The 27,343-nt window shown below is 41.2% G+C and overlaps 1 protein-coding gene across 3 annotated transcripts in view; it reads right to left on the bottom strand.

Annotated features, from left to right (window-relative positions):
* The window catches only part of disc1 (DISC1 scaffold protein), a 248,571-nt gene that overhangs the window by 161,663 nt on the left and 59,565 nt on the right, over positions 1 to 27,343 (bottom strand). For all 3 annotated transcript variants that reach the window (XR_005630805.1, XM_039737724.1, XM_039737722.1), the window contains exons 4-8: positions 19,066 to 19,219; positions 9,111 to 9,216; positions 8,580 to 8,812; positions 4,547 to 4,601; positions 1,603 to 1,705 (exon numbers count right to left, since the gene is read on the bottom strand). Coding sequence is in view for 2 of the 3 variants with exons in the window: in XM_039737724.1 (XP_039593658.1) it covers positions 1,603 to 1,705; positions 4,547 to 4,601; positions 8,580 to 8,812; positions 9,111 to 9,216; positions 19,066 to 19,219 (651 nt within the window). In the remaining variant the exon portion in view is untranslated. The remainder of the gene's footprint in view (positions 1 to 1,602; positions 1,706 to 4,546; positions 4,602 to 8,579; positions 8,813 to 9,110; positions 9,217 to 19,065; positions 19,220 to 27,343) is intronic.

The following is a 27,343-nucleotide window of genomic DNA, read 5'->3' as shown; positions in this document are numbered from 1 at the left end:
CCAAAGTCACTCCAGTGTTGTCTTGGTTGTACGCTTCAGGACATTGTCGTGCTGAAAGCTGAACTATCTCTCCAGTCTGAGGTCACATGCACCCTGGAGAAGGCTTTCCTCAAGGATCTCTCTACATTCATCCTTCCCTCAATTCTCTCGATTCTGCTGAGAAGCACCCCCATAGCATCACATTGGCACCGCCATGCTTTTCCATAGGGAGGGTATTAGGCAGGTGGATAGCCTTTGACATACATCTTGTTCAGCATTCTGCCGAAAAAGTTACATTTTTGTCTCATCAGACCAGAAACTTTTTTCTTCGTGCTCCCAGAGTTCTTTAAATGTCTTTTACTCAAGAATTGCTTCCATTCAGCAACTCTAACATAACCATGTTTTTGATGGAGTGATTCTGAGATTGTTGTACTTCTGACAGGTTCTCCCATGTCAGCAGAAGACCTCTGAAGCTCTTTTGGAGTAACTATTGGGTCCATGGACACCTCCCTGACCGTGGCCCTTCTTGCCTGGTTACTCAGAGACCAGGTGGTTCCAAACCTCTTCCATTTTACAATTATTGAGGACACTGTGCTCATGGGAACAACCAAGGCTTTAGAAATGTCCTGATCTATGATGAGATTATGGAGGCCTACAGAGAGTTCCTTGGACACCATGGCTTGGGTTTTCTCCTGACATGCAGTGTGAATTGTAGGACTTCACATACACAGGTGTGTGTCTTGCCAAACGATGGCCAATCAATTAAATTTTCTACAGGTGGGCACCAATCAAGTTCTCGATACATCTCTAAAAGCAGAAAGGAGGCACCTGAGCAGCACAGTTTGGAGTGCCAAAGCAAATAGTCTGAATACTTATAGGAGTGAGAGATTTCAGTTTTTGACTTTTAATAAATTTGCAACCTTTCTGAAAACATGTTTTCACTTCGTCATTAGAGCTTATTGATGGGCAAAAATGGCAAATTAATTTATTTCAAATTAAATCTATAGCACAAGAAAGTGTTTAGAAAGTGAAGGGGTCTCCATTGCATGTATTACAAATGACTGTAATACATCAGGACCAGAGATGCAGGGCAAAGGGACTTGAAAAAAATTAAATGGGCATTTGGAATATTGATGCCCATCATTGTGCCAAATCCAACCATGAAACGTTGCCAGAGGTGATAGGTAGCTCATGTGTTATTAATGAATATTTCAGCACTAGATATATCAGGAAATCAACTGCAGGAGAATATGAGTGAAAAACAATAGTCATTTAACAGCATTTCTCCTGCTTGCCAGGGGGTGCATTCATAGTATATGCTTGGCTCTGCCACCTGTTAGGCAGGAGCTGTTGACATAGGCCCACGGGGGCTTCAGGCTTGTTGTTTTACATCTGGTAGTCTTATTTTTTCCAATAACCCTCTGTACGGTCCTTCTCTTGTGCTGCTGTACTTTAGCCTCTTCCTGACTTTGGGGACACTACAAGTGATGGCTACACAGGTATTTCAACCTTTCTCTCTAACTAGTGGACCTCGCAGACCTTTTCCACTACAGCATAACTCTATCTGCAGCTCCACTTTAAAACAAATGCATTTTCAAAAGAGAATTTAATAAGCTTCATTACCTGTGACTGCTGTTATTTTGGCTTCTTCAAAGGTTGCCAGTTGAGTTTCAATGTCACTGACTTTCTTCCTCAGACTGCTGCACAGTTTCTGGCTCATGAAAACCTAAATTGAGAAGGAAAGACATGCAAGTGTTTCCATTTATAAAGAGAAAAGATCATTTGCAAACAAAAGATGAGCTACAGAACCTACAAATGTTACATAGTAGCTACCAATATGTAATGTGCATCCAGAGTTTTTCCCCTTTGGAATACCCACAATTGTTTTAAAAGAGTGTTTCTCAATCACCAGGTTTGGTCATGTGGTGCCACGGTGGGTTTCAAGTTGCTATTGTTTATGGATTGTGGTGTGTCCGGAGTGAATTGCACCCCCCATTCCCCCATTAAGACACTACCAAAGAAAAGTGGATTGTGACCCAAAACACTTAGAAACACTGTTTTAGGACACTGCTAACAAAATGTTAAAAATATTTACGTGTTCTTTGAAACTTTTTTATAGCCTCAAAATTTAAACTGAGTGGGACCGCTGGACCACATAAACTGAGCGGGACCCCTGGACCAACAGAAACACTGAGTATATACTAAAAGTAACTTAATGTCCCCAATTATTAAGGGACACCAATTGTTGGTCATTTTCCATTCCTTAGTTTCCATCACAAAATGGCAAAAAGGATGAACAGACATCAAAATAAGTAGAAAGCAATTGTGATATTGAGACAATAACATGGGTAAAAGGGGTGTGAGGACTTCATAAAGCAGGCCACCACCTTCATTAACTTATCCAGGGGTAGCCTCACCCCAAGGCAGCCAGTCCCCAACTACTACCTGCAGGCTTCCACCTAAGTATAGGACCAGAATGGAGAAACTACCAACCGCAGGGAAAGTCCCAAAATGTATGTAAATGTCACACAAGGGAGAGAGAATCCATAAAAGCTCTGGCTTGTAGAGATAATTATCACACAGAATCTTAATAAATGTAGATGTTTATTGCAATAAATCAAAAAGAACAAAAACAGTGAAAGTACAAAAAATGCAAAAAGGATTTACCTAAAAAGGCAATTCAGGGCAAATTAGTCCCAATCCACAATGTGATAGCAGTAATCCAATGAGCAGAGCATAAAAATCCAGTACCCAGAATAAATCAAAGACAAGCGTTATTGACGAGAACAGACTCAGTCATCAGATTGGATTACAAGAAAAAACGTTTAAGAAACACTACTCTAGATGTAAACAAATGCCAGAAGTTAATTCTACAACTCCAAAATGGATGCACACCCTGTAATAACTCAGGAAATCTTATTTAAAATTTGAATGAAAAAACATCAATCATAATCGCAGGACTTCCATTGCTGTCCACCTCAAACTGCGGGTATCTTTATTTACAGAAGCCTAGATGCCAGGCGGAGGAGAATAAAATATTGCATGGAGGTCCACATGCACAACTGCAATGTTTTTCCTATCACTTAGCAAAGTGGAGAAGCGTTGACTTTGCAATATCATCTCCACTGACAGACAACAGACAAGCACAGGCTTCGTGGCGTCTCACGCCAAATCAGTCGGAAAACATTTTTTCAGTGAGCTGTTAACAAGAATCAGCTTTTGATTCTGCCCTGTTACATTGACAGCATTGTTATTTTTTCCTTTTTTTTGCTGAGGTGGGAATTGTTTATTTATGAATTGATTTGCATTTCTTGAGCTCCTGTAAAATGAATAAAAACAAAAACAGACATCTTTTGACTGTTTTTGTTACTTAGAAATGGTGAAAGGAATAGCTTATACTTTCTGAGTTATGTCAGCTGCGTTCATTGTGTGGGCAGTACGGTGGCACAGTGGTCAGTGCTGTCACCTCAAACCTCCATAGTGCTCCTAGGGCCAATGCTGTCACATGTACTCACCAACCATCGTGTATCATTCGTCTGTCCAGAAGTCTAGTTTGCACTGCAGGCCATTCATAATCTCCGTACATGCTGCTTCACCTTCTCCTCTTGCTAGTGTGGGCTTCTCCACTTCCCCTCCACCGTCTCAAAGACACGTGTGATTGTTTAACTGATGACTTTAAACTGGACAGGTCTGTGAGTGGGCCTGCCCTGTGTTGAACTGGTGGCCTGTCTAGTGTTGGTTTATACCTTAGGCCTCAAGACAGCCTTTGGATGTCCCGTGATCCTTAACATAAAAGGGTAGGTACATAGTTTCTGTATGGATAGGTGGGGGAGAGCTGTGAAAAGCGATGTGGACCTCACTCAGCCAACGCGTGGAGTTTACAAACTCTCCTTTTGTCAGAGTGAGCTTCACAGGGTGCTCCAGTTTCCTGAAAAAAGTCCAGAGAAGAGCGACCAGGCTGATTGCAGAACTGCAGGGGATGATTTATGAGGAAGGACTGAAGGAGCTGAGCCTTTGAGGTTTAAGCAAACAGATTAAGAGGTGATGTGACTGAAGTGTTTAAAATTATGAACAGCATTGGTACAGTCGATCAAGTCTGTGACTTTAAAAAACATGGGAGCATAGTTGGAAACATGTTAAGGGTAAATTTCACAAAAACATTAGGAAGTTTTCCTTCACACAGAGGATCAGAGACACATGGAATAAATGACCAAGTAGAGTGGTAGACAGCAGGGCTTTAGGGACCTTCTAAACTTGACTTGATGTTGTTTGGGAGAAATTAGGTGAGTAAGACTGATGAGCTTGTTTAGTTAAATAGCCTATTCTAATCAAACTTTTTTCTGTTTTGAATGTTTTCTCACACATTTAAATTATGTGCAAATTAAAGATAGTCAGTAACAGTGCTATATGAGTGACAGTGCCATGTGAGGAGCTGAACTCCCTTACAGATAGAAGGCATGGACTTCAGCTCATGACACCATGACACCAAGTCCTGGAACAGTAGTGAAGAAAAGAGATGAAGGTTTGTCTTGTCACTGTGTACTTGGTACAAATTAAAGACACTTACTTTGGCTGTAGCCTCCTTCACGGATGCACTTAGTAACTGTTCCTTTTCTTGAAGGCTAATAAAAAGAAAAGAGTAAATTAGATATATAGATAAAAGGTGCTTTATAATTTAGATAGAAAGAAAGATCATGAAAGACATTATATAACAGATAGATAGATAGATAGATAGATAGATAGATAGATAGATAGATAGATAGATAGATAGATAGATAGATAGAACTATAATAATAATATATATAATATATATATATATAGATAGATAGATAGATAGATAGATAGATAGATAGATAGATAGATAGATAGATAGATATAATATAATAATAATATATATAATATATAATATATAGATAGATAGATAATAGGCACTATATGAGATAGATAGATAGATAGATAGATAGATAGATAGATAGATAGATAGATAGATAGATAGATAGATAGATAGATAGATAACTATAACTATAATAATAATATATAATATATAATAGATAGATAGATAGATAGATAGATAGATAGATAGATAGATAGATAGATAGATAGATAGATAGATAGATAGATAGATAGATAGATAGATGCAATTATGTATTTTTTCTTTAAGTTAACCAGTCTTCATTTTATCTATAGACTTAAATCATGTGTATTGGTGCCACTTGCCAACTTCCAAGGCAGCTCCAAAAGGTGTTTATTACCCAAAAAGGCTTTACATTACAGAAGATGCAGTTACAGCAGCTGAGCACTTGGGGGCAATAGATATGCTGCCTAAACAATGGGCATTCTGAATATCCGTATCAGATGACAATCATTAGAAATCTTCTACAGAGACAGTTTCATTAGTTCCTTCTGACTGAAGGTATGAAAAGATGATATCTGTTAATGAATTATTCATATTAAAGGATGGAATAAATGGGCTTTTTATTCTGTCAAACAAACACAGTCGCTCTAAATGAACTCCGCATTAAATTTTAAGCAGCTCTTTAAGATTTCAACCACTTTGCCATTTTGAAAGAGTTTAATAAAAACGGACTGGTGTCTCTAGTGAATATTAGTGTAGTGTTTGCTATTTCAAGGAAGGAATGCAGCTGTCAAGGCTTTTTAATGTGAAGATTAATCAACAAAGGACATTTCAATATGCAGACAGAAACCCAAGGATGAAGCACACAACTTGGCAAATTTTGGTGCTGACCACAAACTCATGGCAGGCTTTGCCTTCTTCATGGAAGCTTTGTTGAGTTTTTTATTTACTTTATTTTGATCACCTTACAGAATGACCTAAACCATACACCAGCCCATTTATTTAGCTTGGGGTCCTGAGGGGTTGATGCACATTGGATTCAAAGGGGGCACCAACTGTGGATGGGATCTCAGTTCACCTACATGAATACAGCCAATTGACAGTCATCAATCAATGTAACACACCCATCTTTAAGATGTGGGAAGAGTATAGAGAGGAAAACACACAGACATGGAGCGAACATGCAAATGCAGAACAAGTAATGCCCAGACTGGGATTCAAATTCTAGCCTTGGGTGTTGTGTGCCAAAGTTAACCTCAAATGGCACAGTCTTGTGCTCTTTGCTGCCTTGTAGTTCTATTACCTGTGTTAAAATTCCTGATTGACAGAAAGGGCAGTCTTCTTTACAGAACGGGTAACCAGCGTCACTCTGTGTGATTTCCCACTGAGTGTTGGTCAGACAGAAGGGACGCTGGCAGCACAGGTAGCCGAGACAGAGAGGGAACCCCCAGGACATCCGTTTATGTAGGTACTCGGTGCAAAGTCAAATCTGTGGGAACCCTCCTTGAAGCACTGCATTGCCACACTAAAATCACACATCCAAAAACCAAGCAGGGGGGTCCAGACACCATTGCAAGAGTGTTTGTGATGAACGTTACTTTGTTATTGACGTCATCAGATGAGACAATATAAATATAGCAGCGATTGCACACTGTGGTAAAAAAACATCTCTGAGCATCCTTCTTAAAAAGTTAGGGTGTACCCCTATATCCAGGCTATCCACGGCCTTGTCATTCTGACCTCCTAATCATTCCCTGTCTCTAATTGGCTATCTCTCTCAACCCTTCACCCCCTAATAGGTCATTTATGGTGAGCATACTGGCGTAAAAATTGGCTGCTGTCACATCACCAAAGTGAATGCTACACATTTGACGTTGCATTCAACTCTGTACGTAAAGTGCTTTGAGTAATGAGAAAAGTGCAATATAAATGATAAATTATTATTATTATTATTAATTTATCCCTCAGTGGATCCAACAACCTACAAAACTCTTAGTGTTGTCACAGTAACTTTCTTTCCAAGAAGCCCTCAGCAGCCAGCAGGTTTCTGTGTTTTTGTAACATTTTCTATTTGACCATCGGCCTTATCTTGCTCTTTCACTTACAGGTTACTCGGTTTGGTTTGCCCGCCTGGTTTTTGCCCTTTTGCTGTACTGACCGTGTCTTTTGACTACCTAATCAATCAGTCCATCAGTTATTTTCTGAATAGGGTCATGGGGGTCTGCTGGAGCCTATCCCAGCTAGCATAGGGTGCAAGGCAGGGAACAAACCCTGGATGGGGTGCCAGTCCATCACAGAGTGAACACACACACACCAACCACACACTCAGGCCATTAGGATCACCAGTTCTACCTGTTCAATAAAATTGAAACCAGTTTAAGACACTACCTGAGAGACTCACCTATTGTGTGAGGCAATTTATAAGAATACCATCTATTGTTATTCTATTGAAATCTATTGTTATTTTCAATCTGCATGCTTCAGTTAGGTCAGATTATATTGAAGCATAAGATGAATTACCACAGTTACACAGATGACAATAATAATAATAATAATAATAATAATAATAATAATAAGCTTTACTTATTGTCACACACGTGTGCATGGGAAACAGCTAAAGGGCCTGAACAATAGTAATGCTATGCCAGACCAGGGAACGGCATAGTGTGCTGTCTCTCTCAGTCTCTTGCTGACCATTCCTGGAAAATCCAGCTTCATTTCACTTCTGTCCACAGCGCCAATGATGACACCACTTCCAGTCACAAAGACGTCACTTCCGGCCCCGGCACCAGTGATGTCACTTCCCCTACTCTTGCTTAAAACGGCCATTTTGTCTCAAGGCCAGTCAGTTCTATTTTGGACTCTGTTCTGTGCACATCATGCTTATTTCAAATTAACTTTTGCAGCCAGGAAAACAATATACAGGTGGATGCCCAAACCTTTATGATGTCTATGACTCGTTCTTATAACATTATCTATAACACCCGACGACTCTGACATTCTGGCCTTGCTGATTCAATGTCTTGCTTATAGTTCAAAATGGATGAGTAGTAATTTTCTCAAGCTAACTAAGGAAAAAATAGAAATCTTAGTGGTTGGCAAAAATGGAAGATAATGAGAATATTAGAAATAAAACTGATTCTTTAGTATTGAAAGTCAAATTAAAGAGGTAAAGAATTTATGTGTAATTATGGACACTGACCTAAACTTTGAATCACACATTAACAATAACAGCAACAACTTGTTCTTGTACTGCCCAAAATCACACATGGAATGCCTCAATGGGCTCTAAAGACCTGTTTCGTGACAGCTCCACATCCTTGACTTTCTAAGAAGACAAGAAAAAACTCCCAAACAACCATGTAGGGAAAAAAATGGAAGAAATCAAGGGAATGGCAATTCAGAGAGAACCTCCACTCCAGATTTGCTGAGGAGGAAATAATAGACACAATTAACAAGTTTCCTCCTGCCAGGTTCCTGACTCAAAGGTCCTAGTTGAGGAAAAAAACATTTCTTTCTTTAATTTATCTCCAATCTATTTCTTCCACAGCACCAAAGCCAATCTGTATAGCGTGTAGAAAGGCAGAAACTAGATGACATGACCTAGTCACCCACACACAGCCAATTGTGAAGGAGACTTGGCTAGGATTCAAGCATCTGTGCAGCAAGAAGAATAAAAATAAAGCAAAAGAAACAGGGTGTAACATCCCAGACTTGTGCTTTGACTTTCTCATAGCTTCCTTACCTCTTTACGTGTTCAGGAGGGTCTGTGCAGGACTGAACTCGATGTGCAGACGCTACCATCTCATCCAACACTTTATTCAGGTCACTCAGCTCCCCAAGAGAAGTGGTCAGGATGGAGGGTAGCTTACTGTCCTGCGTCTGAATCAGCCGGTCTTCTTCTTCAATTTCAATTGTAAGCTGGCAGTCTTTCTTCATGAGCTCTGCCAACGTTCGCCTTAACTCGTGAATTTCATTCTGCAAGGACAAATACTCAGGATTAATAACATTAGAAATAGATATTTCATTCAGTGTAGAACTCTTTAAATGGGTTGCCACTGTCTCGAGCTGCAAAAGAGAGAGGCAGACAGACAAACATGTAAGGCACTATATAACCAATAGATAGATAGATAGATAGATAGATAGATAGATAGATAGATAGATAGATAGATAGATAGATAGAACTGTGTATTTTTACTTGATGTTAACCAGTCTTAATTTTATCGATAGTCTTAAATCATGTGTATTGGAGGAGAAAAGAAAAATAAATAGGTACCTGCAGCCGCTGCTTTTCTTGAAGAAGTTGGTCTCTTCTGAATAAACAGAACTGGACTTTGTCCTTTTCAGATTTTTGCTTTGCTCGCATTTCTTCCTTGTTTGCCCTTGTGAAACAAATGAAACACAAAAGAATGTTGCTTTGTATTTAGAAATACAAATGACATCAAAGGAAAAACAATAACACGCCTGCAGTTCATCAAGTTTTGCCCTGTCGGCACTATCTGTGTTATCAGCTCAGCGGTCCTTCTTGTACTCAGCTGTGACCAATTTCCTAGGGCAGGTTTTTGGAGAACTTTAAGGCTTCTTTGATTTATTTTTATTTTTTGGGTTGGTCTGTGAAGAAAGCTTACTGGTTGTGATCAAAAACAATGCTGTTGTGATTGACTTGCCTGGACATCCCAATAAATGCCAAGAAGGCCAAAGTGCTTCAAAAGGGAAGCATTTATTAATAAAATAATATCAGACAGAAATGAAAAAAACATAAGGAAAAACAAACTGCCCCACTGGGCCAAACTGCTACAGGCTCTACAGATGCGCCTGACCAGCTACAACAAGAGAACGTCCTCCTCTATCACACTTTCCATAACACTTCTGCTGTCTCGCCTTGCATCCTCACGCCAGTTAAACTGTTGCTACCACTCACCTCTCGACTCTAAGGCTACTACCATACTTGATGCATTGTCGTTTTTTGGTTTTTAAATGAAACCATCCTCTGTCCACACTAGCATTTTTACATCGCTTACAAAATTAATTCCATCCGCACCATAAAGACCGAAAATGCATATTATGTAGCTGTTTGCCTACTCTGGGCTTCATACATCAGAAGAAACAAGAAGAGGATGTGTCCTCCATGCTAGACATTCATTTGTAGGCTACACTTACACACAGACAATGGCAATGGCAAATATGAAATACAGTTGCTGGACTGACAGGAAGGTGGCAATGTTGTTGAGAGTCACACACCAGTAAGGCAAGGAAACTGGCTGAGCAAATGAAATGAGCAGGATCCAATCAGGGCAGTGTCACATGATAAGCACAAACCAATCAGAGCGCAATTAGAGTCTCCGTTCTTACCAGCCAACACCGCAATGCTGAGGTGGTGGTTTCTGAAATATACGGTTCTGGAGAGCATTTTCAAAAGTCTGCACTTTTGGAAATTTCCAATCCCTCCTAACCCATTAACAGCTGTGTTTGGGGTTCTTCCAGAGGGTCTTAAAGTGGAGAAAGACAAACTAATTGTGATTGCATTCACTACACTGTTGGCACGCAGACTTATTCTGATAAACTGGAAGAACCCAAACTCTCCTCTTTTAAGTCAGTGGGAAACTGATGTGTTATATTATTTAAAATTGGAAAAAATCAAATACTCAGTTAGAGGATCTGTGCAGACTTTTTTCAAAACATGGCAGGATCTAATCAGTAATATTTTGAAATGATTTTATAAAGCACAGAGAATTTATTAATTTAGGTATTTTTATAAGCCTTAAATTTTACACCGTTTGGCTTGCTCTCTCTCTCAAGGGTGGGGATCGATCTGTTCTTAACATAATTCTTTTTTTTTGTAAAAACTTGATTGCTATGTATTGATTGTAATAAAATTAATAAATAAAAAAAAATAAAAAATAAAAAAAAAATAAAAAAATAAAACTCCAGGGCAGTGTGGATGAAAGGTAAAAAAAAAAGAGAGAACAATACTGGCTTTTTCAAACAAAAACAGTAATTTCAAAGTAGCCTAAGTCTGTCTGCCTCATGGCCAGAAGGAACCAGCAGATATGTCCAGAAGTATTCCAGGGTCAGGATGGCCTTCTGAAACCCCTGGAGACATCCACATAGAGACCTTTCTAGTGGCCATAGGGGTCGCTTACAGGAACAGACCACCCTGAGAGTGACCTGACCACTATAACAGGTAGCAAGGAGTCACTTATGGAATCCTAAGGACCACCACGGCTACTACCAGTTAGACTGCAGAGAACTCCTGCTAAGTTTGCATTGTTTCCCAAACTACTTTCTTTTCCAAATTCTCAGAAATGTCTGCTTCCAGGATTGTCACTACCACTCCATGGCTGTTTCTGTTATCTATGCCAGAGGTATGTGTTGTAATGGTCATAGTCATGGAGGACCCTGTCTCTATGCCACAGCAGCCCCCTATCAGCAACAGTACCTATTCTGCTGAGAGAGAGATTCTGAATACCACACAGGCAGAGAAGAAGGAATCAGAATATGAAGCTCAACTTTAAATGAACAGTCAGACAAAGATCAACTAGAACTAAATGTGAGTAAAACCGAAAGTCAGAAACAAGCCAAAAAAGTTGTAAAACTAAATCACCAAAGATTTTTAGAAAACATCCACAATCTTGGACGACGTGTGTAGCACAATGGTGGTTTAGGTGTCGTCACACTAGAAATAACACTCATCGCAATCTGCAGGGTGTGTGATCCTGGCAATGGGCTACTGACAACAAACTTACAGAATGATGTACTGTATAAAGTGCTGTCATTTCTACATGGTGTGACCAAAATGTGTGCAAATGCCCTGAAATGAAAGTCTGCAATGTGCACTTTAATCGCAGTGTCTGAATTGTTTGATGTGTAACTTTAAACTTTGGAGCAGAGGGGGAAATCAAAGGAAAATGTGCTTTTGTTCCAAACATTATGGAGGACGCTATAAAACTGTTGCCGCCCTGTTCATTCATTACACAATCATTTTCTGCTTTAGTGCGCACATGTCACTCAATTTATCTGGCAACACACGCCGTAACACAATAAGCTCCATCACAGGTAAGAAGCTTGAAAGCTGCTGTGAAATTCCCATCCTCATAAGTATGCAGCCCAGCCATGTCTTCCCACACATTACAGCTGCTGGGAAGTACAGGTAATGCTCTAAGTCAGAGATTCTCAACCTTTCTGGTGGCTCGGCCCACTTTTCACCATGTGTCTTCACAACTCACCCTTGGTGAATCAAGCCCCTTGATCAAGTAAGCACACTCGTCAGAGCGGAGGGGTGATCGAGAATGATTGAGGGAGCGGGTACTCGCCATGACCGACTCGCAACCCATCACAACCCACTACCATTACAAACAATAGCAACTAACAACCCTCCAGTGGCAGTCAGTGACCATGGATGTCACCCAGAGGTTAAGAAACATCTACATCTCTGCTAAGGGGTCAGTTGTCAGTTATTGGGTTATCACATCATTGCTATTTCTTTTCTAACTCAATGACATAATGTACTGTAGAATATTTAAACACACATTTCACATACTGTACCTGTAGATTATTTCGTGTTTTGTAAAAATACAGGATTATTGCTCCAATATCATTTTATTAAATAGTTTAATACATTGTTCTGTAAAATACACTCACTGGCCACTTTATTAGGTACACCTGTTCAACTGCTTTTAACTCAAATATCTAATCAGCCAATCACATGGTAGCATCTCAGTGCATTTAGGCCTGTAGATGTTGACAAGACGACTTGCTGAAGTTCAAACTGAGCATCAGAAAGGGGAAGAAAGGGGATTGAAGTGACTTTGAACATGGCATGCTTGTTGGTGCCAGACGGGCTAACTGCTGATCTACTGGTATTTTCATTTTACAACCATCTCTAGGGTTTACAGAGAGCTAGAGACCAGGGGGGATCGGGTTGGAAGCATGCACTGGTTACAGTACATTGCTGCACCCACCACACGATGAACCACCCGGATTGGGATCTGAGGGCAGCCGTGCAACAGTTGATACCTCCGAGAATGGTCTGAAAAGGGAAAATATCCAGTGAGCGGCAGTTCTCTGGACGAAAATGCCTTGTTGATGTCAGAGGTCAGAGGAGAATGGCCAGACTGGTTTGAGCAGATAGAAAGGCAACAGTAACTCAAATAAGCACTCGTTACAACCGAGGTCTGCAGAAGAGCATCTCTGAACACACAACACGTTGAACCTTGAAGCAGGTGGGCTACAGCAGCAGGAGACCACACTGGGTGACACTCCTGTCAGCTAAAAACAGACAGCTGAGGCTACAATTCACACAGCTCACCAAAATTAGACAACAGGAGATTGGAAAATGTTGCCTGGTCTGACAAGTCTCAATTTCTGCTGTGACATTTGGATATTAGGGTCAGAATTGGGCGTCAACAACATGAAAGCATGGATCTATCCTGTCTTGTATTAACAGTTCAGGCTGCTGGTGGTGGTGTTATGGTGTGGGGGATATTGTATCGGTACACTTTGGGCCCCATAGTACCAACTGAGTATCATTTAAAGGCCACAGCCTACCTGAGTATTGTTGCTGACCATGTCCATCCCTTTATGACCGCAGTGTGGCCATCTTCTGATGTCTACTCCAGCAGGATAACACTCCATGTCACAAAGCTCAGATCATCTCATACTGGTTTGTTGAACATGACAATAAGCTCATTGTACTCAAATGGCATCACAGTCACCAGATCTCAATCCAACTGAGCACCCCTTGAGATGTGTTGAAATAGGAGCTTCGCATCATGGATGTGCAGCCAACAAATCTGCAGCACCAGCGTGATGCTATCATGTCAATATGGACCAAAGTCCCAGAGGAATGTTTGCAGCACCTTGTTGAATCGATGCCATGACGAATGACAGCAGTTCTGAAGACAATACTAGCGAGGTGTACCTAATAAAGTGGCCAGTGAGTGTAACTAATAAAGCATCACACTCTTTTGCTGATTTTTCCATTTTCAGCACAAGTTCAAACTTACATATAAATTTGGATGACAAACATTGGCAGGAATGGAACTCGTTTGTAACCCGAGGTCTGTCTGTAAGTTGTTATTATGTAAGAAGGCTAACAGGATCGAGATGCAGGACAATTCGACCCATACTTTATACAGCACAGGTCACTTCAGTGAAGTATTCAGTGATGAGGATGGAAACCCCAGCATTGCAATTTAATGTCCAGTCCCACAGCCTGTACCCGACACTGGAGGTGGCCAGATAATGAATTCTTTTCTAAAATATAATTCATTTCAGGCAGAAGACTGTGATGTTAACAGCTTAACTTGAGTGCCACAGTGCAGGGGAGTTCAGACTACCAGCAGAGGTGAGAAGTCGAAGATTGCAGACATTTGTAAGACGCCTTTTTACACTTGCGTTTTCACTGTTTCATCATAAAAAAATGAAATAGATAAACGGTTTGACATCAGTGAACATCTTTAAAGTGACAACACAGCAGAATAATAAAATCCTGGGGGAAATTATGGCTTTTACTGTAGTTCTACAAGTATGGTCAATGGAGTCCAGAAAGTAGTGGATTCAGGCAGTATTCAGACCCCTACATATCCTGCGCACATTCTTGTGTTGTACAAAAGGATACATTTTTGCCATTTTTGCCCATCAGTTCACACTCAGTAACCCATAATGACAAAGTGAGAACATGTTTTCTGAAAGATCTGCAAATGTATTAAAAATTCAAAAATCGAAATCTCTCCGTCATAGACTTATTCAGACTCTCAATTGATTCCTTTGTAGAAGCAACTTTGGGAGCAATTACAGCTTTGAATCTTTTCATTTAAGCTTTGCACACCTGGATTTGGCCAGCTTGTCCCATTCTTCCTGGCAGATCCTCTCAAGTTCTGTTAGACTGGATGGGAAGTGTCTATAAACTGCCATCTTCAGGTCCCTCCACAGATGTTCTATAGGGTTTAAGTCTGGGCTTTGGCTGTGCCACTCAAGGACACTCCAGTGTTGTCTTGGCTGTATGCTTTGGGTCATTGTCATGCTGGAAGGAGAACTGTCACCACAGTCCGAGGTGGCATGCACTTTGGAGCAGGTTTTCTTCAAGGACGTCTCTGAATTTTGCTTGTTGTTTTCTCAGTTCTTATCAGTCCCTGTCCTTTCTGCTGAGAAACAACTCTACAGCTTGATGCTCCCATCACCGTGCTTCACCTTAGTGATGGTATTAGGCATGTGATGAGCATTGACTGGTCTTTGCCAGACACCGGGCTTGAAATTCTGCCCAATGAGATACATTTTTGACTCATCAGACCACAGATTCTTTTCCTTTTATGTTCTCAGAGTCCTTTAAACTCTCATGTGGCTTTCACTCAAGAATGGCTTCTATCTAGCCACTCACTCAACCATAAATGCTTAATTGATAGAGTGCTGCTGAGATGGCCATCCTCCTGACAGTTTTCCCATCTCTACTGAGGACATCTTTAGCTCTGTTAGAGAGACCATTGGGTTCTTCATCACGTCCCACCTCCTTGACCAAGTCCTTGTGGTTCCAGACTTCTTCCATTTCTCGATTATTGAGGACATTCTGCTCCTGGGAACATTCAAAGCTTTAGAAATAGTTCTAGCCCTTAACCCTGATCTATGCCTCAACAAAATGCAATCACAAACGTCTAACGAGACCTCCTTGGAGATCATGGCTTGGTTTTTGTCCTGACATGCAGTGTGAATTGTTGGACCTTCTGTGCTTTTCTGAATGATGTACAGTCAATTTAATTTGCAGACAGGAAGCACCTGAAATGTTAGTACAGGGGTGGGCAAAGTCATTCCTGAAGGGCCACAGTGGCTGCAGGTTTTTGTTCCAATCCAGTTGCCTAATAAGAAGCACTTATTGTTCAAGTAACACTTCTGCTTCATTTAAGTTGTCTTGTTCATTAAGATTTTGAACCCTTATTGCTTATTATAGTCTTAAACAGGGGCGACACAGTGGGTAGCGCTGCTGCCTCGCAGTTAGGAGACCTGGGTTCGCTTCCCGGGTCCTCCCTGCGTGGAGTTTGCATGTTCTCCCCGTGTCTGCGTGGGTTTCCTCCAGGTGCTCTGGTTTCCTCCCAAAGACATGCAGGTTAGGCGCATTGGTGATCCTAAATTGTCCCTAGTGTGTGCTTGGTGTGTGTGTGCCTTGCAGTGGGTTGGCGCCCTGCCCAGGGTTTGTTTCCTGCCTTGTGTTGGCTGGGATTGGCTGAAGTCGTCAGAAGAAAATTGAAATATAGAGATGTCAGGTAATTTAAAAGAACTACTCTGGGCGTCTCTCTCCTAGAAAGATTCGTTTTGCCGACATACTCGCATCATTTGTGCATTAGTGGCAGGAGGAAAAGTAAAAGGGCTACCATTTTGCCAATATTAGCAGCTAAGTGACTTTGTCTTTCTTCTGAGGTTTCATTTTGTTGACATGCTGGCTTCACTTGTGTTATTAGCGGATAAGCGAGTTTTCTGTTTCCTCAGAGGTGAAGCCCTTACCCCGACACTACGTCTCACTTTTGGGCCAGACAGACACACACACTTCCACGCGTAGACGTTTATATATAAGATATGATGCAAATGACAAAAGAAACCAACAGTTCTCCATTTAGCTTGCTTTCATTTTTCTGTGTATTGATTGTGCACTATTTTATTTAATTAAATACTTGGAAGGAAATTGAAGAGAAAAAAGTAAAGGACTGAAAATTACTCATCTGTATTAAACTTCAAATCATTTGGATGATATCTTTAGAGAGGAAAAAAATCTAAGATATGAGAATGACCTGACATGGCAGAGTTAAAGCACTAACAAGCCATGAAATTCAATTATTGGCAAGGATTGGAACAAAAACCTGCAGTCACTGCGGCCCTCAAGAACTGAATTTTGCTCATCCCTGTGTTAGAACAAAGGGTCTGAATATTTATTTACGAGAGAGATTTCAGTTTTTGATTTTAATAAATTTGCAAACCTTTCTGAGAACATGTTTTCAGTTTGTCATTATGGGTTATCAGCTGTAGATCGATGAGCAAAAATAGAAATTTTATCCATTAAAAATCAAATCTACAGCATAATAAAGTGTGCAGAAAGTGCAGGGGTTTGAATACTTTACGAATCCATAGAACAAAAGCCAATATTTTTGTCAACTTGGAGTTCCAAAGCACGCAAGCTCTTCCAATAATGCCCGCTAGAGGGGTATAACTGTCAAAACCCAGCTAGCAATAGGGAAAATACAGGGTCCTTATAAATAAAATATTCATTATTCAAAATCATTTAGTAACAAGAATAACGCTCCATGGAGCACAAAGGCAAAGAGAGGCTGCCTAAACAACAAGCAATTTCAAAGAAAACACAAAACACAGAGAAAAGTAAAAAAAAAAAACAGAACCGAAGGTTAAAAAATCCTTAAAAGTCAATAAGGTACAAAGTAGAGAGAGAAACAGAAGGGCTCACCCACTCCAGAGGGCATTCACTATGAACTGCTAGGAACTATGGGAGACCCTCTGGATTTATAGGGTGACAGTGATTGGCAGGTTTATTTCCACCTCTTGGGGGACCACCAAGGCATAGTACACAAAGCACAATTTTTAATTTGATTTGATTTGAAATATTTTTTTAATCCCTGAGAGGAAATTGTTTTTTTGCAGGACCTTTGGAGGTCAGAGCACAGGGTCAGCCATTTTACAGCACACCCTTGAAGCAATTTTCAGGTTAAGGGCCCAAAGGGAATAGGATCCTTCTGGCAGTAACAGGATTTGAACCATCAACCTTCGGATACCAGGCACACATAATATAGGAAAGTAATGTTAACATAAAACCATAACCCAAGAGTGAACAAAACATACAGTACATAAAACAAGATTAAGAATCCAGGCGGGGAATCCTGGCTGAAATATAAGAAGTACACCTCACCATTTATAACACTGATGCTCATGTAACATTTTTTAGAATTAAGCAAGATTGTTTTTGTCATTTTAAAAGAGATGCTGAGTATATTGGGAGAAGGATGTTAAGGATAGAGCTGCCAGGCAAGAGGAAAAGAGGAAGGCCTCAGCGAAGGTTTATGCATGTGGTGAGAGAGGACATGCAGGTGGTGGGTGTAACAGAGGACAGAAAGATATGGAAGAAGATGATCCGCTGTGGTGACCCTTAATGGAAGAAGCCAAAAAGAAGAGAAAGTGTAACCACAATTCTACATGTACAAGGTGAGACACAAAAATAACCAGACTGGGCTTGGAGCCTTCCTTTAAAACCATCTGGAGGTCGGCGGAACGTGAAACATAGAAGTATATCCCCTCCTACACACCCTCACACACCGCCGACCGGCTAGGTATATCTTGTGAAGAGCCCAGTCAATATTTGTACAACAATCGCTACACAAGTTGTCATTATAATGTCGTGTGAAAACAACCGAACAGCGAATCAACATCAAATGTCTCATGAAATTGAACAAAACGGCCACAGAAATTTATGAAATGATAAAAACAGTGTACAGTAATAACAGTTTGTCTCGCACACAAGTTTTTGAGTGGCAGAAATGTTTCAAGGAAGGACAAGAAAATGTGGAGTGGGGTGGGGTGGGTGCTTCACCAAGACAATGCTCCCGTGCACAATGCTTTATCCGTAAAGCAGATTTTGACTGACAAAAATCATTCCTGTCCTCAATCATCCTCCCTATTTGCCCGATTTCACTCCCTGTGATTTTTACTTGTTCCTGAAAATCAGAAGTGAGCAGAAGGGAACACATTTTTCATCAATGGATGAAGTGAAGACAGAAACAGCAAGTCTACTGAAGAGCCTCAGGCAAAAAGAATTCAATCAATGGCAGATACGTATGGAGTGGTGTAGAGATCGGGAGGGGGAGTAAATAGAAGGTGACAATGTTTAGAATGCTGCAGTTCATCAATAGATATATATTTTTTTACCAATCCGGTTATTTTTGTGTCGCACCTCAAAAGTGGTGCAGCCTCTCCTACTAATAAGATGTTTCCAAACTCTGAACTTTCAGAGATGTTCTTCTTCACCACAATAAAGCCTTGATGACTAATGCCAACATTTAACAATACTCTTATCATCTGCTAAAAATAAAAGATAATTCCACCATCAGGCACAGCAATTTGTTTTAATCGTGAAGTCATTCATAGTTAAGCTTTAGAAGCCAGCATGGTGCCATTGCAGTATAGTAATAATAATAATAATAACAAAACTCTCTGCACTAATTATATCTCCTCCTACTCACCCACAGCTTCCAGGGGTTTGCTGTAAAGATGACTGGAGCTGATCCTTCAGCCGCTCGATTAGCCTCGACACACAGGGATGCATGGATGGCAGGCCCAGCTTCAACAAGCTTTTTTCCTTCCTCAGCTCCACTAACTTCTGGCGGAATTTGTCAGCTGGTGAAATATAAAATTATTTTTATTTTATATAGTGTCCTTCACAGTGCACAACATCTTGAAAATTCTTTATCAGACAATCATCTTTTGTTTAATATAAGACATCCATCCATCATCCAACCTGCTATATCCTAACTACTGAGTCACGGGGGTCTGCCGGCATGGGTGCAAGGCAGGAAACAAACCGCGGGCAGGGCGCCAGCCCACCGCAGGGCGCACTCACACACACACGGCACACACTAAGGACAATTAGAATCGCCAATGCACCCAACCTGCATGTCTTTGGACTGTGGGAGGAAACCCATGTAGACACGGGGAGAACATACAAACTCCACGCAGGGAGGACCCGAGAAGCAAACTCAGGTCTCCTTACAGCGAGGCAGCAGCGCTACCACTGTGCCACCGTGCCACCCCAATAGAAGACATTCAATGTAGAATTTAAATGATTATTTATATTTTGACTGCTATGATCCTTCCATCCATCCATCTGTCCATTTTCTTTCTTTATTCATAAGCAGGTAACCGAGAGCACATCCTACCAGACCCTTTCTATGAATCAGCAGTAATCTTGAACTCCAACATCTTTTCCTGACTATGCAGTAGAGTCATGTGTGCAGAGTACAACACGTGCCATTCCTTGCGGGTGCCATGATTGACTTTTCTTTTCCTGATATGTTATTAGTCTACTTCTGACTCCAGACTCATATCACCTGTCTACTTTATCACATCTTTCCAGTCTCTCAAACGTTTGTGTCTTTATTTTGGTAACCCTCAGTGTGATGCACTGGGGGGGGGGTCCTGTCCAGGGCTGTCTCCTGCCTGGTGCTCAGTGCCGCCAGGATTGGCTCCAGCCCACAGACCCCTGTTTTAATCTTAAATAAGTTTGTGATTGGCTGACCTTGAGTTAAAGGACTTCCTAACTTAAATAAAGTAATAAATAATGTGTCAGACATCTCGCTTGCATCTCCTTTACCCAACCATCCTTTTTTCTGACATCTTAGTTTTCCTTCTCTTCTCAGTTCTTTAAGTGTTGCTATGTAAGGTTGCTTATTAACCCCTACGCAAGTCTCAGAGCCTGACTTTGCTGGGATTAGTATCTTCAAAAATATGACATTTTCATCAAGAAACTCCAATCATCGATTTACTTGATTTAAATCTCTGTATACAGTGCCTTACGACCCCTTCACTTTTTTCACATTTTGTTATGCTGCTGCCTTTAAATCATTTTAATTAATTTTTCTGTCATCAAGCAACACTGAATAGTCCAGAATGGCAAAGCAAAAAAAAAATATCCCAATGTCACAAGTATTCAGACCATTATTTATGACACTTGCAACTTGGCTCATGTGCATCCCATTCTTTTGGCCATCATTGTTCCTGCATCTTGTTTCTTGTCCACCTGAGGTCAATTCAATTAAATGGACACAATTAGGAAACGCGCACACCTGTCTACAGAAGGCCCTATAGCTGACATTGTGGACCAGAGCAAACATCAGGCCATGTGGTTGAAGGAATTACCAGGCAGAATTTAAGGACAGGATTGTGGGGAAGGCTGCAAAAACTTCCTGCAGCACTGAAAGTTCCCAAGATTCTTGGAAGAACAATGACTCTTCCAAGAGGTGGCCAAACTGAGTTATTGGGGGGGTTAAAATCTTGGTAAGAGAAGAGGCCAAGAAACTAATGCTCAGTTTGGCTGAGCGACAGAGAATCTGTATGGAGATGGGGCAACCACCATTGTACCACTCCAGTAACCTGGGCTGAATGGCCAAGTGGCCAGACACCACATGAATTCCTGCTTGGAGTTTGCAACTAAGGCACCTAAAGGATTCTCAGACTGTGAGAAAACAAGATTCTCTTGTCTGGTGAAACCAAGGTTGAACTGTTTGGCTTCAGTTCAATTCATTGCATATGGAGGACACCTGGCACCGCTCATCACCTGTCCAGTACCATACCACCAGTGAAGCATTTCACCCAACCTATTCCTGAGTGCTCTGGAGCTCAGACTGATCTGAAGGTTCACCTTCCAAGTTGTTCATAGAGTCAACTCTATGAATGTCCCAGCCAGAGCCCAAACTTGAACCCAACTGAACATCTCTTGAGAAACCTGAAATTTACTGTAGCTGTCCACTGATGGTCTCCTCCAACGTGACAGAGCTTGAGGGCATCTGCAGAGAAGAATGGCAGAAAATCCAGGTGTGCAAAGTTTGTTGCATCTCACCAAAGAAGGCTGTAATTGTTGCCAAATGGGCTTCAGCTAAGTACTTAATAAAGGGTCTGAATGCCTATTCTTATATCAGTGTGGTATTTCACGTTGATATTTTTTAATGTTTAATGAATTTCCAAAACTTTCTAAAATCCTGTTTTTACTTTGTCATTCTGGGATATTGAGTTTTGTTCAATGAGGGGAAAAATGACTTTAACATAAGGCTGCAACATAACACAATGTGAAAAAAGAGAAGGGGTGTGAATACTTTCTGAAGGCACTGTAGGTTATATAACATCTCATATCTCACCCCTTAAAGCTACATGTAGTGGTCCTCTGCCCGGTGTCCTTTTCAATTTTGCCCCCATGATGTCCCAGGACATTTAAGCACATGTATTGGTCCTCCGGTGTTTGCTTTCTGGTTTCTAATTTCTTGTTTTCTCCCTTCAAATCTGCCTCTTACTATTTATTCTCATAGATGTAATGCTGGGCACATTCTCTGAACGCTCATGGCTGAAGGATTCTCTTTCTTTTCACACCTTGGTCTCTCTGAACACCAGTGTAAGCTCATATGTTTGGGTACAGCTAAACTTTTTCTTGTCTTCAGATGGAAGACCCCTGATCTGATAATCCTGAGGAACTGATCGCCTTCACGTTATAATCTGATTTGTCTACTGTTGTTTGCATTTTGAATTCATTTAAGTGACTCCATTCACATAAGGGTTGTGTCTAGAGTTAAATATACAAAGACGTGTGATGGAGTCACTGCCCAGGTCAGATATAGTCGAGGGGTTGGTTGATGCTGCTGAGGTGCCTGGTGGTGTTGCACAGGACAGGAGGAGTGAGGGACAACACGGGATTAAATCATAAACTGGCAGGACCAATGTGTGAAGCTAATCAGTGGCTTTTTCCATCTTTGACAGTTATTGTGGGGAAAGGTGCAGTTATTTTACTTAGTGGACACTTAATAAAAATGATGCAAAGATTTGTCTGCACATTAAACTGTTATTAGGTTTTGTGGATAGTGATGTTGTGCCTCCTGTTTATGAATAGCTTGGGATACTTTAATCTCCAGAGCTAGAGATGTTCAAATCAAGATATTCAAAGCTTAATTGCTGGCGGCAGCAGTTAATACCATCATATGGATGGATGCCACGTTTAGAGTTTTTGCAAGGTATTGCACATACATGCTCTGCTGTACAAACCTTCCAGTGTTCCTATGTCTTTTTTGTAGCATGGTGAGAGCAGCTTTACAAAATACTCCAGATATGATGACACTTCTGTGTTATACAGTCTAAGCATAATATTCCCTAACTAGCCAACCCGCGGCATACCATACGCCGCATAATCAGGCCGTTTTTTTACTGATTTTTAAGCACAAGGAGAAAATTAACATTTGAAAAATCGGTAATGTAATAAATCAGCAAGAAAAGCAACATTGTAACAATGCACGGAACAAACCAACACACAATCGTCTGAAAACTGGCGGACCGCAATCGCGCCTTCTCCTGCCAGACGGAGGGATGGGGGTGCACGGCACGGAGTGTGGAACTGGAGGAGAGGAGAATGACGTCAATTCAGCTCCATCCGTCATGCTAGTCTGCTGATTTCTCGTTCAGTATGCACTGCCCGCTCATGTGCCCACCTCCAACTTGTCACTTGAGTCATTGTCGATTTTGCACAGTCGAGAAGCACCTGTGACTCATGCAGACTTTTCATTGCTCTGTGCAGTTTTGGCTGCTTTTCTATATATAATCCACCAAGACACCCGACCACGGTAGTCGCGAGGTGGAAAGGGAGTGTGCACAAAGGGTAGGGACGCAACCAGTGGGAGCATATGAGTCACACTTAGTGGGAATTCCATGGTTTGCAGCCCGAATGGGGTTCAACGGCTTACCCACTCCTCTCTGTGCCGGGTAGACACACGCTCAATCTCATGCATAATTATTAATTGAATGCTAAACACTTCTGGAAAGAAACGGTTGTCTAAAAAGGGAGGGTTTGAGGATACAACAGAAAGTGAATGAAAAGATGGAACTCTGGAGAGAGCAACATATAATTGTCCGTGAGTGAAGAAGACGCTTGTCGCGGATGCGAATTGCTGTATGTAGCGTGTAAAACACTTTGCTATGCTGCACGCGGTCGTGCGTTGTAACCGAAAACTCAGTTTTTAAAGACTGCTTACTTCATTGTGTTTTAACCTCAGTTGTAAAGGATTGTTTTAAGGATCCCATGGGATACCCCTCGCAAACCGTTTTACACGCTGCATATGGCGACTCACCTCCACGAGAAACATGCCTCTATGAACAGTCAAGGTGGCTCGGAGGTACATGAGGCCTCTACGACAGACGAATATAAATGACGCCGTTCTTTCTGTGTCGTCGCGTCCAATTTGGTGGGCGTGGCTCTGCGAGTTGTCGTCGTATTCAATGGTCTTGGAGTTGGTGGCCGTGGCTCCTCCCTGCATGCGCCATAGGTGTCTTACTTGTTGGTGGCTTAGTGAATCCACGCCCCTTCCGGCGTGCTTTCCATGGGTGTCTTGCCTTTCCATGGGTGTCTTGCCTTAGTGAATTATATATATAGATTTGTATTCAATAGTTTTTACGAGATTACCTAACTTTTTATTTTCCTTTACAATTGCTTCTGCACATTGCTTAGATGTTATCTCAATGTAAACCCCTTAATCCTTTTTAGAGGTCTCTACCAGTAGGACAGTGTCTCCCATCTTATATTTATAAACGATGCTCCTATTGCGCACATGCTACACTTTGCACTTTTCTATGTTATACTGCATTTTCCAAGTGTTTGTCCAGTTCTTAACATTGTTCAAGTGTTTTTGAATTTTTTTTGCTGCCTCCTTAGTGTCATTCCTCCAATATTAGTCTCCTTTCAAATTTTTACTAACTATACTGGAATCCATGTCATTCATATAAATGAGAAAAAGGGTCTCCACTGATGGCCTCACCCCATGAGGGGTATTCTCCCCTGTGGGGAACAGCCCGGACACAGACAGGTAGACATGATGGTTTCACCACACACGCATTTATTCACAATATTTACAAAGTCCATAAGTGTATCAACCCAGTGCCACAGCACCAATCACCCCTTAAGTCCAGGCCTTCTCACTATGCCTTTCTCTCTGGTCCACCTCCACTCCTCTCCTCTGAGCTCTCGTCCTTCTCCTCACCTGACTCCAGCCCTCGAATGAAGGGCTTTTATAATCACCCAGATGTGCTCCAGGTGTTTCCCGGCAATCTTCCACTGACACGCCCCAGTGTGGCGGAAGTGCCGGCTGCATCCCCGGAAGCACTCTGGGTGTCCCTGCTCTTCTTTCCCCCAGCACTTCTGGGAGTGGCGGAAGTGCTGAGGTCCAGGGTCTCCAAGGCACTGGGGCACCCCCTGGTGGTGACCACGGGCCCCTACAGGGTTGAGCTTCAAAGCTCTGTACCCGTGGTCCCCATAGCAACCAGGGTGGTCACCCCCACGTGGTCTGAGGTGGGCGTATGCCCTCTTCCGGTCCTCCAAGGCATCCTGGCCGGGTCATAAAGCCAGGCATCCGCCACGCCCCTTATCTGAGATCAAGTTGTGTACATTACCTCTGATTCCTACAGCATCTAGCTCCAAATTGAGTCTTTATTGTGTGTCACATTTTGAAAGGCTAAGTCAAATATATCATACGCTTTGAATACATACTTCAGAAAAATGTTACAGCATTAATTTTCAGTGAAATATTCCTTTAAGTGATGAATTGCAAGAGTAAGGATTTAATTTCGAAGTTATGAAGTCTTTATTCCCCTTTCTGAGTTTAAATACAGCACCATGCACTATATTTCATGAGCTCAGTTTCAGTTTTATTAAATAAGACAGCAGCATCAAATAAAGTGTGGGCATAGACGGCAATAAATGGCATGGCAATACTGTAGTGTTCAATAATGAATAATCAGCATGTCACTGTGATTTAGCATTTACATGGTTGAGAAAACATTTATGCTCTTTTATTACTGTATCTACATACATATTTAGCTTGCATGTTAGATGGTACTGGATATCCTGCGGCCATGCTCAGGATTAAGCGGGCTTAGAAAACGGTATGGTTTTGTATAGTATGGTATGGTATCAGAAGATAAGCTGTAAAGATTCAGAGATGAAGACAGAGCTGAAGGTCTGACTTATGCCAGGGTGTTCTGGTAACAGACAGCAAGAATGCGAGTTCCAGACTACTGAATTATTTATTTTATCATTTTTATGAACAGTTTATGACTAAGATAGCAAAAAGAGCAGTTAATACTCCCCACTCCTGGCTATCTGTCTATCAAAACGTCTTAACATTCCAGGACTGTCTTGCTAGAATCATCAAGGTGTCCAGTCTTTGGACGTTTTCCAAATCAGGCCTCCTACACTTAGCTGAAGAACCAAAAAAGAAAAAAAAAAAACTTGTTCATGATATTCATTCACTGTTAAACAAGAAAGTCTTGCTCTGACACGATGCTGTTTTTTATACTTTTATTCAGTAGCATTTTTCAAGAAATTAAATCAGAATTAAAAGCTAAGCTAAGCCTCATTTTTCTTAGGACCTCCAAAGGCAAGCAAGGGAGCAGGCTAGGGCCCTAATTGTACTGCCCAGCAAAGACTGACCCAAACTCAGACAGGCTCCTAATCCTACCTGCTGGCTTCAGATGGAGCAGGCCCAAAAATGGGGAACTATCACAAAAAATATAGCAAAAGCTCCACAAGAGGAGGAATGAACATAAACCCTTGTCTAGTATTTAAAGAGCAAAAGAGGAATTCTATGAATAAATAATTTACCGTATATACTCTCGTTTAAGTTCTCCTGCGGATTTTACCGTATAATTTTTGGTATTTTATAATGTTAGTCGTATAAGTCAAATACGGAAAACTCACGCAATTGGTCCACGAGATTATGATATGCTAACGCCCACCTGAGAGAGTAACCACGGAGCACACTGCCTTTTATTTTCTTTGTATTGTGCCTACGTGACCACACGGTAATACCCGAACTCTTCAGAAGCGACGTTTGTACTGCTTCGTGTTTTCTGTATCTCACACCCTCATACACCTTTATCGTAAGAGTATCCCATATCTATCTACGATGGAGTGTTCAATCAGAAGAAAATATGAAGCAGGTTTTAAATTAAAAGTCGTTGAAGTGGTGAAAGAAATTTGTAACTGTGCTGCTGCAATAAAATTCAATTTGTCTGAGAAACTGGTGCGAGATTGGAGGAAACAAGAAGATGTAAAGAAAAAAATGTAAGGGTCGCATTTTTGAATGGGTGTTATAAGTTAGGGTCTGATTTTATGATCGATTTTTCGGGTTTCAAGACCCAACTTATATATGAGTATATACAGTATTAACACTAGAAAACAGAAGGAAAGGCTCAAAAGATCAAAAAGAGGCACAAAGCAGTTGCCTAACACACAATCCTAACTAAACAAATCCAAAGTCACAATCCAGAAATCAGAAGTAGGAGTCACAAAAAAACAGAAAATCCAACAAGAAGTCCTGAAGCCCCCTGAGCCTCCTGCACTCACTTATATTGCCAGAGTGATAGCTCAGGAGCAGTGTCATCAGGGTGGCCCTGCCTTCAGCGGCTCGACTGACAAACAGTAAGAAACAGCAGAATACTTAGTGACAGAACATAACCAAGGAATGACATATGAAACCAATAAAAATAACATAAAGACCTGAACTCAAAATGAACAAAAACAACAACCTACATATATCTATATACAGTGGAACCTTGGTTCACGACCATAATTCGTTCCAAAACTCTGGCCGTAAACCGATTTGGTCATGAACTGAAGTAATTTACCCCATAGGATTGTATGTAAATACAATTAACTAGTTCCAGACCGTACAAACTGTATGTAAGTATATTTTTTGTAAAGATTTTTAATTACAA

This window comes from Polypterus senegalus, chromosome 16, assembly GCF_016835505.1.
Source record: "Polypterus senegalus isolate Bchr_013 chromosome 16, ASM1683550v1, whole genome shotgun sequence".
In the NCBI taxonomy this organism is placed as follows: Eukaryota; Metazoa; Chordata; class Cladistia; order Polypteriformes; family Polypteridae; genus Polypterus; species Polypterus senegalus.
Note: the sequence above shows the minus strand (reverse complement) of the source record. Positions and strands in the feature narration are given on the sequence as shown.